We start from the raw sequence: 14201 nt of genomic DNA on the forward strand, positions 1-14201 counted from the left end.
GAAGTGTGTACAGGTACTGCTTATCAGCATGGACGGCTCAACACTAGAGTGGTCTGGTAAGAGCCTCTTCGAAAACTAGGGACCACAAGTCCAACGCTTGCTAATTCAATTTCAATAGGTGCAACGACATTTCGCCTGAAAACAAAAGGCTTATTAACGATCTTTCTGGATGCGTGGTTGGAGCGCCCTGCGTCTCTCGACCAGTATCTAAGCGTTGATGAGGTTGATGAATGTGACTACATTTTCATCTCCCATGCTCATTTTGATCAGTAAGTCAGCCTCGGTATATCTTCCAGCGGCATTCTCATATATTTCCAGCCTGCCCAGTGCGGATCGGATTGCCAAGGAGACTGGAGCCAGTATTATTGGAATGGAGAGGCCATCCACGTCATGCGTGCGGTGGGAGTTCCGGAATCGCAGCTAGCGGCCATCTCTGGTGGCGAACGAATTCCCCTGTTCATAAAAGAGCAGCGACATAAGGTGATAGTTGCCTCTTCTTCGCGTCCCCATGGACTTCCCTCTGGACCTCCTTCTGGCCCCCCTGGACCACCTACGCCAAATCCCGATGATGCGATTATCACGGTCCACGCTTGGCCATCTCTTCATGCATTGATGCCTCTTGGGGACCATAGGTCATTCCCAGAGGTGATGGATACCGGTACTGTGTATACCGGATCTGGAAGCCATAGTTGCACCCTGGACGTTACTCGCGGTTTGACGTACGGACTTGGAGGTCTCCTCAAAATGGACTTAGTTCCTCCGCAGATGCATCAGGATATGAAAGACTTTGTCACGTACATGAAGGATAGGGACATGAACAGGTACTCATTTTTCGACGGCGGCCAAATCATGTACAATTTTTTGATCGACGGCAAAGCGCTTCTCTGGAATGGGCACCTTGGCGGCTACGAAGGCATCCTAAAAGAAGAACCTGGTCCCAAAGCCCGATGTTGCGGTCCTTGCAATTGCCGGAAGGACCAACTTGGACGGGCGACCTTATGACGGGTCTGTGGCAGATTTTGCTGTGAAGGAAGTGCAATGGATTGGAGAACCGTCAAAAGTCACCTGGTGTCTGCATGATCGGTGTCCAATAAATCCAAAGCACATCAACGTTGCCATCGCAACGGAACGTGTTGAAGAGGGGACAAAGAGCAAGGTGATCGAGCTAACACCTGCACAACCATTCAGGCTCTGAAGCTCGTGATACTTTTAATTCAACCAAATCTGCCACACAGTTCTCATTCACATACCAATGACCTCGTTCAATCATTATCAGCCAGATGAACGTCTGGTATTGATATTCGACGGCGGTGCAGAGTCAGATCCCGGGAGCAATATATTCGACATTCGGCCTCGATCCTGGTGGAAGTCGTGGGCAATTGTGACGGAAGGTCCAGGTCCTATAGATCTTATCGATGAGAAATTACTATTCGGCGCGCGGCCAGATACATACTCTGCCCTAAATAATCATCCCAATCCAGCCGATCAAGATAACTGCGAGGGGAGGGAGGTGGTCTCAGGACTGAATGGATTGTGGTCATGGATAGATCCCAGAGCGGTTTAGAGGGCTAGGGGCATGACTCCGGAACTAAAATAGAATAACTGCGCAACGCCATAACTTGACTCGATTTAATCCTCAGCTCGGACGCGCTTGAGAAATGGAATAACCGAATTCGAGAGTCGATGCTCGACAGGGTCTGTATCATGGCTAAACCAGTCCTACTAGGATCGACGCTGGGTCTGGCTATCACAGTTCCACCAAGTTCGACGGTCCTTCTCCTCGGGTGGTCTCCCGGTCCAAGTAAGATCAACGAAATGGTTATGAAGGGCCGCACAGCGCTCGAAATCCATGCCCTGAACATCTCGCACGGGGTTTGATTCGGTGACAAGCTATTGTGTTGAAATATCGAGTTCCATTTCGGCGAGACGGAGACTGGCAACTTTGTACGGAATACAACTGGCTCTGACCGATCTCCTATACTCTTCTTCATTGGCTGTTTCCGTACAACATGACAGGAAAAGTAGGGGTGGCATCCGGATTGTTATGCGAGGGATGAACTCAGAAAGGAGACGGAGGTATCAGTCGATTGAGGTAGACCAAGAGACAGGCTGAAACAAACGCGGTGGTGTCATTATCAGAAGAGAGGAACCTAGAAATGAAGTCGACTAGCCAGATCTCAAAATCGGTACCGTCTCACCGGCAACGTTCCTTCCACGGTTTGGTTCGCAGAGATATACAGGTAGGAAAGTTTAGTTGTGACATATGGGAGTCGGGCTTGCTTCGCCCTGACTAATCCTGAATTGGTTCTATGTGATAAGAGAAGTCTCATATGATCGCCGTCACCATTCTCGGTTCTATCCATCCAAAGGCTTGGAGCAGTAGCATCTAGATAGCCGACCCCTGTAGGGTCTCTCGTAGAGCAGTGCCTCATAAGCGAAATACATCGAACCAATGGCGCGCATGCTTTATAAAGCGCAACAGGCTCTAGCAATTACTCGTCAGTCCTGCAATAAATGCCGGCGGCCACGGCTCCCAGCGTCCTTCAGATGAGTGTTGGGCAGAGACTGGGTTGCCGATCAGTCTATCGCTGGCAATCTGTCCGAATGGGATGCCGTATGGGAATGTCGCAACGCCACTGCGGTAGCAGTCACAACATTGCATGGACCATTCAACATGATTCCAGAAGTGTGCAATTGTTCAGTCCACTTCGTTCCTTGCAATAGACCGTGTGACAGCCTATGGACAATAACCGAATGCGAGCCGACATGCGGCAGGAGCGCGGTCGACAGGTCGGAGTTGGTTGGGTAGTTGTACGCGCCGACTGCCTTGATCCATTAGGAGACGGAGTCGTACTGGCCCTTCATGTCCTCGAAATGCGACTTGGTCTCCTCCGCAAGGCGTCCTTCGCTGGTTTCCAAGACAGTGTAGATCAGACTATAGTTATTGAACAAAAACCTGGCGCGCTTTCTCTCGTCCCCGATGCTTTTCCCGAGTTTCGTGAGGTGCAGCTCGAACTCGTTTCGAAGCCGGGAGAAGCTGTTGGACAGTGGTTCGTCATCTCCGGCATCTTTGCTGAGGTCGAGGATCGAGCTCGTAAAGTGGGCGAACCGCTGGGTGAGCGGATTTGGAGCCGTGGACGACCCGCCGGTACCACTCGCCAGCAGGGCGGCGGACGACGGACGTCCTGACAACGATGAGGTGGCGCGGCGCAAGGACTCGCAGTGAAGGTCGATAGCGATTTGAAAGCGAGGCCACAGTAGCATGTTGGTGGCGTTGATGTAGCCCTCGACGGACGGCACTTTCCTCCGTTGCGCTTCGAACGCGAGATGTTGATTGATTCGGACGGATAGTAGCAACCCGATGGCGTCGGTGGAGTGTTCGACTAGGCGTTTGGTGAGGGATTGGCCGATGGCGAAGGTCGGGTCGAAAATGGCCGAGAAGGTACGGGAGATGGCGTGGAAGCTCTGTGATGGGGAGAAGAAGGCAGTTAGGAATGAGTATTCGAACGAGGCATTGTCAATGAGGGCGAGGTTAAAGGCGTGAAAGGGCGTCTCCAGGTAGTGGGTCGACTTGTTCTCCTCCGCCACGTACGACGAAATGGCTTGGTGGAGGGGGGCTTTCAATAGATCCAGTCGACGGCCGACCGTGAACGGGTCTTCTGGGCCAGCGGACGGTTTGCCTTTCGACGCGTTCCTCTTGGAGTCGTCCGGCTGCGCGATGGCATCGGTTTTGTCCACCACGTGCAGTTTCAACCGCTCGAGCGCCTTGTCATACCGCGCAAAGTGACTCGAATAATACCAGCGCATCGTGTTGACGTAGGCTTGGCGGATGTCCTCGGCCAGAGGCGGCTGGTGTCGTGCGAGGAACGCGTACAGGTCTTTGCATTTCAGAAAGCCCTGGTTCTGGATGACCTGCGCGTTGATGTTCGGTGACCGTAGTGCCTTCACTTGTGCGACGAAGTGGTCTCGGATTCGTTCGACCGCCTGGAACTGTTAGCGTCTGCTTCACGTGCCAGATCGATTCTCATACCCGCAGCGTGGTGCTCTCCACGAGAGGTCTCACGTCTCCCATCGCCTTGATATTGATCCCGTCCTGGGTTCGGGACTGGAGGGTTTTCGCGCGCTTCTCGAGCTCCGCCGTGGCCACCACGAACGCTTCGTCGACCGGGCCTTCGTCGATGTGCCGGACAATGGCGGGAGGAATGGCAATGGATTCGACCGAGGGACCCAGCCGCTGCTCCACGACGCGACGGTTCTCCAGGCGCGTGTTCATCGTGGCAGATCGCTTCTGTAGGGACTCGATTTCGGCGGAGACGGTGCTCAAGTCGGCCTGAAAGCCGGTGAGGTAGCTCTCGATGGACCGCAGGACATCATCGCAGGCGGCAATGGAGCGGTGAAGATCCTCGAACTTGTCCTTTTCCTTCTCGAAATCCTTCACTGGCTCCGAGGATGCGCTGTCTCGACCTAGCTCGGGCCCTGATGCCGTGATGGCAACGCCGTCCAAGTTGATGCCATCGAAATCGATGCTCCGAGCGAGCTGGGCAGGCTTCACCAGCACTGGCGAGTGTTTTCCATCATTCGGCGTGTCAGGAGCAGCTGCGGTCCCCACGATGCTTTGGAGCACTTGAATGGGGTCGAGGACGGGCTGGGACGGGGGCAGCTCATGCTTGAGACTTGATCCGTTTGGGGGTCTCGGTGCCGGAGTGGTGCTGTTGCTGGAGGCGGTGGACGCGAGGGAAAGCGAAGACGAGCGCGGATTGAAGAGCGGGCGATTGGCCGGAGCAATGGGATACGGCGCGGTGCGGCGCGGTGCCGGAGAATAGGAACGATGGAGCGGAGGAGTGCCGGATGGGGAGGCGGTGGAAAAGCGGTCGAGGAACATGGGGGATGGAGAGCTCGGATGCAGTGAGAGAGGTGGTGATCGTGTCAGAGAGACAGGATAGGATTCATGCGAGGGGTGGGAATGCTCAGCATGCTGACCCGGTGTTTAATGGGAGATAGACTGACGCATTCTTATTGTGAGACTGTTGTTGGGCATGACATTGATGGAATCGACATCGGATCTGATACATGGACAGCCCGAGCCACATCGCAAGGACACAAGGCCGATGTCAGGCATAAAGTATGACATAATCCGGGGATATCACGTGGGTTGTAAGTAGCCCTCGCACGTGACACCTCCCGCCACAATCTATTCAGCCACACTCTATTCAGCCACAATCTATTCAGCCGCGCACTCGGTCCAGCCGCAGTTCATCCAGGCACAAAGGCACTAGAGCAGCAATTCCAGTCCCTCCAGGCTGTCAGGCACTCAGGTCGTAAGCCACCGGAGAATCCATTGATCCGAACCAAGCGCAGCCTGAGGAAGGCGAAAATGGCGAAAACGGCGAAAACGGCGAAAACGGCGAAAACGACGAAAACGAAGAAAACGAAGAAAACGAGGAAAAGCCACACAGAATAGGCACAGAATGACAAAACACCCCTGCCAACTCAAGGAAACCCTCCCCCCCAACAGCGCAGCACCGAACCACCACCAAATCGTCCCAAATCAGCACCAAATCAGCACCAAATCAGCCAACCCCCGCCCCCCGCTCCCTCTCTCTTAGGCTCTCACCAACTAAACCTCCTCTCACTCGGTCGTTGCCCTCTAAACCGATTTCTCGCCTCCAATCAACATCCCACTTTTCTCTTCCCGCTTCCATCTTCACTTTCTTTCTTCCACTCCCCTCGTCTACTTCTGTCCTGTCCATTGACCCGTTGCTCCCCTCTACCTGTCCATCTTCTCATCTACCACCATGGCCGACAACGACGCCCAGGTGAGTCCACATCCTCCTGCATGCTTCCTATCGCTGGCCGCATGTCGTTGCGAGTTGTTGCGAGTCCTTGCAAGTCATTACAAGTCCGCCGGATGGCGCTGACGATCGTCCCAGCATGAGCACACCTTCGAGAGCGCCGATGCGGGTGCCTCCGCCACCTATCCCATGCAGTGCTCCGCGCTCCGCAAGAACGGGCACGTCTGCATCAAGAACCGTCCCTGCAAGATCGTCGAGATGAGCACCTCCAAGACCGGCAAGCACGGTCACGCCAAGGTCCATCTGGTCGCCATCGACATCTTCACCGGCAAGAAGCTGGAGGAGCTGTGCCCGTCCACCCACAACATGGACGTTCCCAACGTCCGCCGTCAGGAATACCAGCTGGTGAGCGTCTCCTCCCTCGTTCCCCTCGCCATGGCCGCTGATCCATCGTTCGCAGCTCGATGTCACCGACGACGGTTTCCTCTCCCTCATGTCGGATGATGGCAACACCAAGGACGATGTCAAGGTCCCCGAGAATGAGGTTGGCGACAAGATCACGAAGCTGTTCACCGATGAGAACAAGGACACGAGTACGTCCCCTTTTTCCCTGCACGAAACAATCGCTGACCAATTGCAGGCGTTGTCGTTCTCACCGCCATGGGCGAGGAAATCGCCATCGATGCCAAGGAGGCTCCCAAATAAGCTGTCGACGATGCGCCGTCGTGACGGGAGGGAGTGCCAGTGCTGGGGAGAGACGTGTTCATTTTTACATAGGAGCGGGTTCTGTATAGCCGTTCGGACGGGACAAGGGGGAGTTTCCAGGTCATGAGCCTTGTTAGGCTGTGTGTGCAACTCGAGGACCATCCTATCCCTCCAGTGACTCCGGTCCATCCCCAGCATCGGCGCTCACGCTCCCACGTGCATACTTAATAGCACAAAAATGATTACACGCTGCAACATGACTCCTATGTGACGCCTGCGACCAATTCACGAGTTTTCTGAAGTGCCTCGTCCCGTGTGACATCGATGGTGAATCGTATTTTTGAAGGCATTGAACCCACGGTACGCCCCAAGCATGGTACTGCTATTATAATCTCTCGCAGTATTCCGTACATACTCAAAGACCCGCTTCCGTCGGGAGATCCATAACCTCCTGTTCATTCGTGATCTGATATTCGGGTTCAATCCATTAATATTACCTCAGTGACTTGTCCTCGTTTCTGCCTTGATGCCTTCAAGACTTGTTACCATCACGTCTCGGTCGTGACGATCCTCCAACTGTAAAGAACATGTCCGATGCGGATGAACATGGCTCGAGTAGGTCTTCGTGCTTCCGATCGATTCGATGGCTCTAACTGTAATTCATTACAGGTTTTGAGAGCAAATCTGAGGCCCAGCGTGCCTGGCTCCTCGTCTTCCAACTCGTTCTCCAAAAACAATGTCGTTTCTTAATCGAGAACGCCAAGCTCCCGGCTGATATTGAGGTAAGCCAACGTTGCATGAACAACCGCTTCGCTCTAACCTACCCATTAGTGTGTGGTGAGGGATCTATGGACGCTCCAGTTGTTCACCCCGTCGGCGAGGATTTTATTCGATCATCACCGACATGACTTCCCACCATCACCGTCAACAAGGAGCGTCCACTCCTTCCGGTCTGGGCCGTCTCGTAGAGACCCGCTTGAACATGGTTATCCCTCAGTAAATGACGAGGTCCGTTTGTCGGGTTATTCCCAGCATGGAGACTCGCTCGATCTACCATCGTCACCGCCGCTTGACCATCGGCTCGAGCAGACGAAGAGATTTCGGGCACAGGCGAGCTCATCCGATCCTCCCGAGCTGCCACATGGCTATCCACCATCCACCCCTCCTATTCGCCTGCCATCCAGTCCTGAAGATGACTCCGACGCGGGGCCCTATGGCGACTTTGACAGGTCGGAGCAAAGAAGTGATCCCGCGATGGCGCTCCGAGGGATTGTCAGCCGTTTATTGGGGTCTCACCGCAGACATGCTCGCAGTTTCAGCGCTCTCGCTAGCAGCGTCCATGAGTTCTCACAATCGGAAACGCCGGGTGTGAGATCATACCAGCCGTCCGCAGTCCCCGATTTCTCCGACCCCCCCCGACTGATTGATTCCCTGGCCATCTGCTACTTGGCTTGTCGACTGCTTCGACTCCCCGTCCGCATCGCAGATCTGCACTACTGGGCCGATTCATGGGATCTGGTGTTTTGTCGCGCCGACGAGGGCGTACCTCAAGACCTTCGCACCAAGTTGGACCAAAGGGGCCGATCCGCTCTGGCAATTCCAGCTCTATTGCCAGACAAACTTCAACGGGCCATCCTTGACTCGCAAATCGCCTACCAGACCCGCTTCCACATCACGTTCCCGGCTCCCGACTGGCCGGTCGTCACGCTACAGTATCTGGGTGATCTCGGTCTCCCCATCGAGGTCTACTCTGCGGTGAAAAGTCTTCGTGCCTTTGTGCTTCCCCAATCCACCCTTGCGATGCCAGACGATCGGCGTCCACGGATCGAGGATATGCCAGAATGCCGAATTGCAGGACTCCTCGTCATTGCAGTGGCTCTTCTATTCCCTTTCTCTCCCCTCCCCGATGACGACATGGATTGGGACGATACCGACGATTCCTCGACATTTTCAGATGCATCTCACTTGCCTGACGCCGACGGGCATGACAATTTATGTCAATCGGATCCAATGACATCTAATACTGGGCATCCTAGTCCACAGGACGATGACACGGTCGACTACCGAGCTGGCCTCAATTTAGATGAGTCGGAAACGACAATTACTGGCGCCATCGACACCGAGCCATTTTTCAATTGGGAGGAATGGCTACAAGACCGAGCTGAGTATCACCGTTGCCGCATTTCCAAAACCGGGAAGCTGGGCATGTCACGGATACGCCAGATAACCCGCCCTTCCGCCATGGCCGAAGTAGCACCTGTCGAAATCGATGCCTACATGAAATGGTATCACCATATCTATACGACCCCACGTTCCCAGCGCAAATTCCGACAACGCCGAAGGAATCTCTTGACCGCTTTAATGAAGACCTTCACAGTTGCAGGGTCGGACCAGCAGAGTGGATCGGCGCACCCGTTTTTTAGTCTTCGTGAGCACCAGGAATTGATCACGCATGGTCTGAAACGGCTGTTGGATAGTTGCGACTGCCTCCACCCGATTACCCTAGGAGTCTCTCGGGGCGAAGGGGTCGATCTGCCTACGCGGGACGCGAGTATCAGGGGCATCGCCACGGAAACCCGACAGCCCTTGGCAGAGGCGGTTGTATCCCAAGAGCGGAATTCATTTCCAGTGAATGATCATCTCTCAAGGCGCAGTCATTGTAGAGAACGTGGAGAGACCGCCGATCCTGCCCATACCGACGTGGCACACGTCAAAGGGGGTCGTTCGATTCCAATCGCGAGACGGTCAGATCGGCTCGCTCAACCGCCCACACAGGTTCCCGTTGTAGAGTCAGGCTCTAACATGCCTTCCAAAGCGCCGGGTTTCAGCAAATGGAAGGACATCCGAAGACCCCGGTTGGAGGCACGTTTGGCAACAAGGGAGCGCTTTCGGGATGGGTGGCAAGATGAAGTTCCCGAGCAAGGTGGTAGGTCCGCAGAGAGTGAAGAGGAGCTTCTCGATGATTTGGATTTCGAAGGCGAATGGGTCGATCAAAATGAACCACCGGAAGTCCAACCGTTAGGGCAGGATCCTCGAGATGCAACAGACCCCAAGGAGTTAGCTCGTCGGAAAGGGAAAGTACTTTCCAGCGCCTTTATCCACGAAGTGGCGCGTGTTTCCGCACTGTCATCCGAGACTCTCGCTAAGGCTGTAACTACCATGGCACGGGACTTGGAAGCCAAGCTCGGAGCGGAGTCCCCGTCGAGTTCAGATCCGTTTTTGGGGGAAGCATGGCGAGTCGATGATGATGGGGACGTTGGTCCCGGTTCTTCTCAACTTGACGACATGCGAGAAGCATTCCGGCGCTTGCAAACGGAGACCTCCGACCTGAGTGAAATCGAGATATCGACCGCCCATGTCAATCCAAGGTCTCCTTCAAACCATTCAGTCGAGTCCCCGATCGCAAACTATGACACGGATGAGGAGGATACATTGTTTCAAAGAGTCTTTGAAAATCGCCGAGATTCATATGCCAGTCACGGAACGATGGCAGGGTCGACACATCCAGGTAGCCGCAAACGATCGACATCGAGACGAGATCCGATCTTCACCCAGTCTTCTCGAATCGACTCAGAGCCAAGGTTGGACATTCCGAATGATCCGACCATGTTGATGGACCTTGACGGTCCCGATCTTGGACGTGGGGAACATGTCGAAAGCGGTATGGGCGATCACGATGAAGCGCAGTTTTCGCAGGGCGTGGAACCCACATTGAACCATCCATGGTGGAGAGGATGGCACGATGCAGAGACAGGGCAGCATGACAATGCGATGATTGACAAGAAGGATGAGGGAGAGCCGTTCAGAGATGTGGGGTCGGATATTCGAAGCGATCTCGAAAAAGGCAGGGCATGGCGGGAGGTGCAGGATAAATACAGGGATTTCTACAAGCCTGGGTGACTCTCCAGCCCAGGGCTGTCGGCGCTGGCTATGGTTAACGAGCACTATATCGATTATGAATTAATGGAAGATGGTGAATTTCAGAGTACATCTCTACAGCCCTTCCGGATCCTCCACGCGCAACCCCTCGAGTACACTGGGTTCCATACGGACGCCCACCGCTTCTCCGCAACAAAGGTATACTATGACGGCGACAGCGGATCGGATCCGTGGAGTCTCTGCGAGCGCTTCCTCTTATGCCGCTTCGTTTTCGATGGGGACACGATGGAAGTGGATGGTTCTGGTCCGAGCTTGCCTGAGGATAAAACGCTTTCGTTCATCCTGTCGCCATCCTGCGTTGATCGCCTCCGCTTCTTACTCTCCTTGCTCTTCTTGTGATTTTGTTTATGGCTATCGTGGGGAGTTATGTGATCCATATTTGTTTGCGTGGAGTCACCTTTCGTGTTCTGAGAGCTGAGCTGCTGGGGGACCACCGGATTCCCATTCTGCTCGACAGAGTTTCGGTCTACGGCTGCTATCAGTGCTTGAAAGCTGTCCGGCAAGTCCATTTCTGCTGGTTTGTCGTGCGGTTTGCGGTCGGTTACACCAACGATGGGATGGACTGGCAGCGCTGGTACGTGTCGCTTCAAGAAATGCTTGAGGAACGAGATTTTGTGGCCATCGCAGCCCACGTCCGGACAGGTTTTGATCGTCGTCTCTGCGAGAGTTCCCTTCCACGCCTTCCGAATATGCCGAATTACGCTCTTGTCCACACCTCCGGCGTTCGCGATCAGCTCATTCAAGGTCTCGCTGCCCTCGATCCAGGCGTGCACTGCAGGGTAGTGCAACTCGGGTTCGTTCCGCAAAAAGGCGATCTGATCGCAGGTCGAGCGCATGAAATCCTCTATACTAACCCCATTCCAGCTGGCATGGATGAAGTCTAGTGAAAGATCCGATATTAGATATGGGATGCTTACTGGCGAATCCAGATCGACCCGATATAAAAGACATCCATCCAGCGGGAACGCAAACGAAATGCATCCTCGCGGCATATACAAAGTCGAATCTCTCTTTTGGAACACAAGAACCCCATCTTCCAGACTATCAAACGAGTCGTCGAACTGCAAGCGACGTGATTTCTCAAAAAGCAGTCGGCAGACCTCAAGGTTGTGCCGATGAGGTGGATAAATCACCCACAGCAACCCCCCACGTTTCAACGTGACGAGCGCGGGGTTTCGAAGCCGTTCCCCGCTGATGTCGCCGTATTTGGAGAAGATCCCGACGCCAAACCGACAGCATCTCGCGAGTCCCCCGAATTGTTTGAGTAGAGGACAGTCGTCGATTTCCGATATACCCATCATTCCCGGAATATCAACCCAACCGAGCGAGCGGGCAAAGTCAGTACGTTCGTCGTGGATCTGAAGGATCAGCTCTGCAAGCTCCGTAGAACTGACCGTGGGGGCGCCGAGTTGCCATTCTCGTTCCTGCGGAATGTTAGTCGCTGGTTCAGTGGCGGTGGGATTAAACCGACTTTCTGGCCGGCTGCCACGGTGGCGGCGTCAAGAATTCCGGTCAGGATAATCTGTGACGATCTCGCATACTCAAGTATGGGGTCCCAGACACGTGCTTGGAACATGTGTGGGTTCTGATTTTCATTGTCGCCAAAAGGACTTCCATCGGATCCATGTGAGGCTGATCCGGTCGACAATTCGGAGAGCGGAATGACGCTCGCGTTAAGGATAGGATTTGCAAAGGGTGAGTCTCGGACGGTAAGGTTGTACCTCTTGAGCACCATTTTGACCAACTCGCCCTTTGAAGCAGAAAGTGCCGGATCCGAACCACGCTCATCGGGAATATTTGCCCAGCGAAGATCACGGAGGACTTTCAGTCCTGTAAATCGGCGCGGCGTCTCTCGTTTGGAATGGAGTTGGTGCATATGCATGCAATGTTCATGCTCCAAGCCGTGCCAGTGGCATCCTGAATAGACACAGCGTCTATACAGCGCTCCATCTGAATATGTTTGCATGTTGGTTCCATCTACTGCTGTGCATCGAACCAAATGTGGTAAAGGATTCGCAAGATCGACTTCAACTGATCAACGCTGTGGGAGACTAATTTCAACGATTGACAGGTGGAGTGAAATTTAAAGAGTGAACGTCTAGAGCGGGTTTCCTTGGAACAGACGTGCTGTCAATAAGAATGTCTGAAGGGCTGCGGGAGTCTGCAGAGCGTGAATCGAATTATGAGATCTCGTCATTCGTACTGCAACGCTCATTCGTGATGTTGATCGCAGTGTAAAGTCCTCACTATCAAACTGACTTGGAGACAGCACAACAACAAAACTTAGAAGGATGGTAACAGACTGAAATGAAAGCAGCATGCGACAAGAAACCCCAAATTCGGGGCGATGAATTGATTCTTGATCGAGACCAAACACATGTGTAGAGGTTGCACAAGGCAAGGATTGAATGTGAGAAGTCATATTGGCATCCTGCAAACGAATGGTATCTATCCGTATCGCCTGCCTCTGAATAGATTCAAATGGACGGTCGGAACTTCGAAGGAAGATGCTGCGCCCGTTCCTGTGCAATGTCTATCATTCATACCATAGAAACCGATTTGATCCTACCACCGCTCGGCAGTGAGCTTCAGCCGCGTACTCCTGCGAAGCAGAATAAATTCTAGTACTCCGTAATTGCCAATATGAACACAGTCGATATAGGGGTTTCATCCGAGAAAACAGGTATGATAGAGCTGTCGATATGGCGATCGAGTTTCAAAAGTCCTTCGACTCATCTCTATCGATGTCATGTTTGATATCAACTAAACAACATACCTTTTGCCCGAGGCTGCAAGCACTGAAGTCCAACAGAATGAATATTCAGCCATTCCATTTGTGCAGCACCATATGGTGCTTTAATTCATGACTGTGCGGTTAGATTTATGTGGCGAGATTTGACCCCAAGAGTTGTTGGCTCACTCTAATCCCGAATCGACCCTATGTTTGATTCCCTCTTTGAAATAATAGCATAAGTGGTCAATTATGTCGCAAAATCCAATGCACAAAAAAACCCTTCGGGGCATTTTCATCTCTTTTCTTTGACACAATACCGTCAACGTCAAGAACTCGACTGCGTACCAGTATTGATGATCTGACCCCGCTCGTGAAATCAACTGAGCCATCTCTTCCTAGTGTCGCTCTTCCATTGTGGGGAACGCCACTCTTCGTTTCATAAAATGTCCTCCGACTCGAGGAGGACGTCTTGATATTGGAGGATGTCTCTGGTAATATGAACGGCTTCTCGTCAGACGGTCGTTCGAAACAAAGAGAGTCCAGTACCGATATAGATTGCAGGACGCCCCATGCAGCCAATCGCAAAAGGACAGATTCACCTTCGTCTGCTGATCCGGTCTTAAGTGAGAAGTAACGTTTACGATCAAAGCCCTAAAATCGTAGGACATAGCATGGCACCAGACTCCCGAACATCATATGAGTTTGGGGGAGCGACTCGAATTGACACTGTCCATGGTCCTGGTTTGATGGTGCAGCGACATCTGTTCCCCGCAGGAGTTAATACGTCGGAAACTACTTTCTGGGCCGACCTCTATCGATGCGAGCATGCGAAGGTCAAATGACGAGAGACGCAAAGTTTGGACCGTGGCGGTTCATCTCAATCCTAGTCGGGATCGCCATCCGAAACCCGGACCAATATATTTGCCTTCGTCTGGAGACTCTCAAATTGTTTCAATTTCAGCAAATGTAACCGTTCGGAATGGTTCGCGTGGATTTGGAGCTTAAAATAGCTGCGTCAAGATTGTCTAAAT

At 53.1% G+C, this 14201-nt stretch overlaps 4 protein-coding genes across 4 annotated transcripts; 3 read left to right on the forward strand and 1 right to left on the reverse strand.

The window, feature by feature from the left end:
* Window positions 1-28: 28 nt before the first annotated feature.
* Window positions 29-1195, forward strand: P152DRAFT_469148 (uncharacterized protein; the record flags this gene model as incomplete). The annotated part of the gene is made up of 5 exons (XM_033680875.1): window positions 29-56; window positions 119-269; window positions 319-359; window positions 407-934; window positions 1017-1195. 5 exons carry the CDS (start codon window positions 29-31, stop codon window positions 1193-1195), a joined length of 927 nt encoding a protein of 308 aa, XP_033529783.1.
* Window positions 1196-2835: 1640 nt separating this feature from the next.
* P152DRAFT_406027 (Vps52-domain-containing protein) lies at window positions 2836-4882 on the reverse strand (the record flags this gene model as incomplete). The annotated part of the gene is made up of 2 exons (XM_033676847.1): window positions 2836-3984; window positions 4031-4882. 2 exons carry the CDS (start codon window positions 4880-4882, stop codon window positions 2836-2838), a joined length of 2001 nt encoding a protein of 666 aa, XP_033529784.1.
* An 818-nt stretch (window positions 4883-5700) lies between these two features.
* Window positions 5701-6931, forward strand: P152DRAFT_444344 (eukaryotic translation initiation factor 5A). The gene is made up of 4 exons (XM_033677802.1): window positions 5701-5816; window positions 5931-6197; window positions 6253-6385; window positions 6433-6931. Exons 1-4 carry the CDS (start codon window positions 5796-5798, stop codon window positions 6495-6497), a joined length of 486 nt encoding a protein of 161 aa, XP_033529785.1. The 5' UTR covers window positions 5701-5795; the 3' UTR covers window positions 6498-6931.
* A 148-nt stretch (window positions 6932-7079) lies between these two features.
* Window positions 7080-10570, forward strand: P152DRAFT_517760 (uncharacterized protein). The gene is made up of 3 exons (XM_033683029.1): window positions 7080-7112; window positions 7167-7279; window positions 7329-10570. Exons 1-3 carry the CDS (start codon window positions 7085-7087, stop codon window positions 10395-10397), a joined length of 3210 nt encoding a protein of 1069 aa, XP_033529786.1. The 5' UTR covers window positions 7080-7084; the 3' UTR covers window positions 10398-10570.
* The last annotated feature ends 3631 nt before the right edge of the window (window positions 10571-14201 follow it).

The sequence above is a fragment of the Eremomyces bilateralis genome, assembly GCF_010015585.1.
Source record: "Eremomyces bilateralis CBS 781.70 unplaced genomic scaffold P152scaffold_41, whole genome shotgun sequence".
NCBI lineage: Eukaryota > Fungi > Ascomycota > Dothideomycetes > Eremomycetales > Eremomycetaceae > Eremomyces > Eremomyces bilateralis.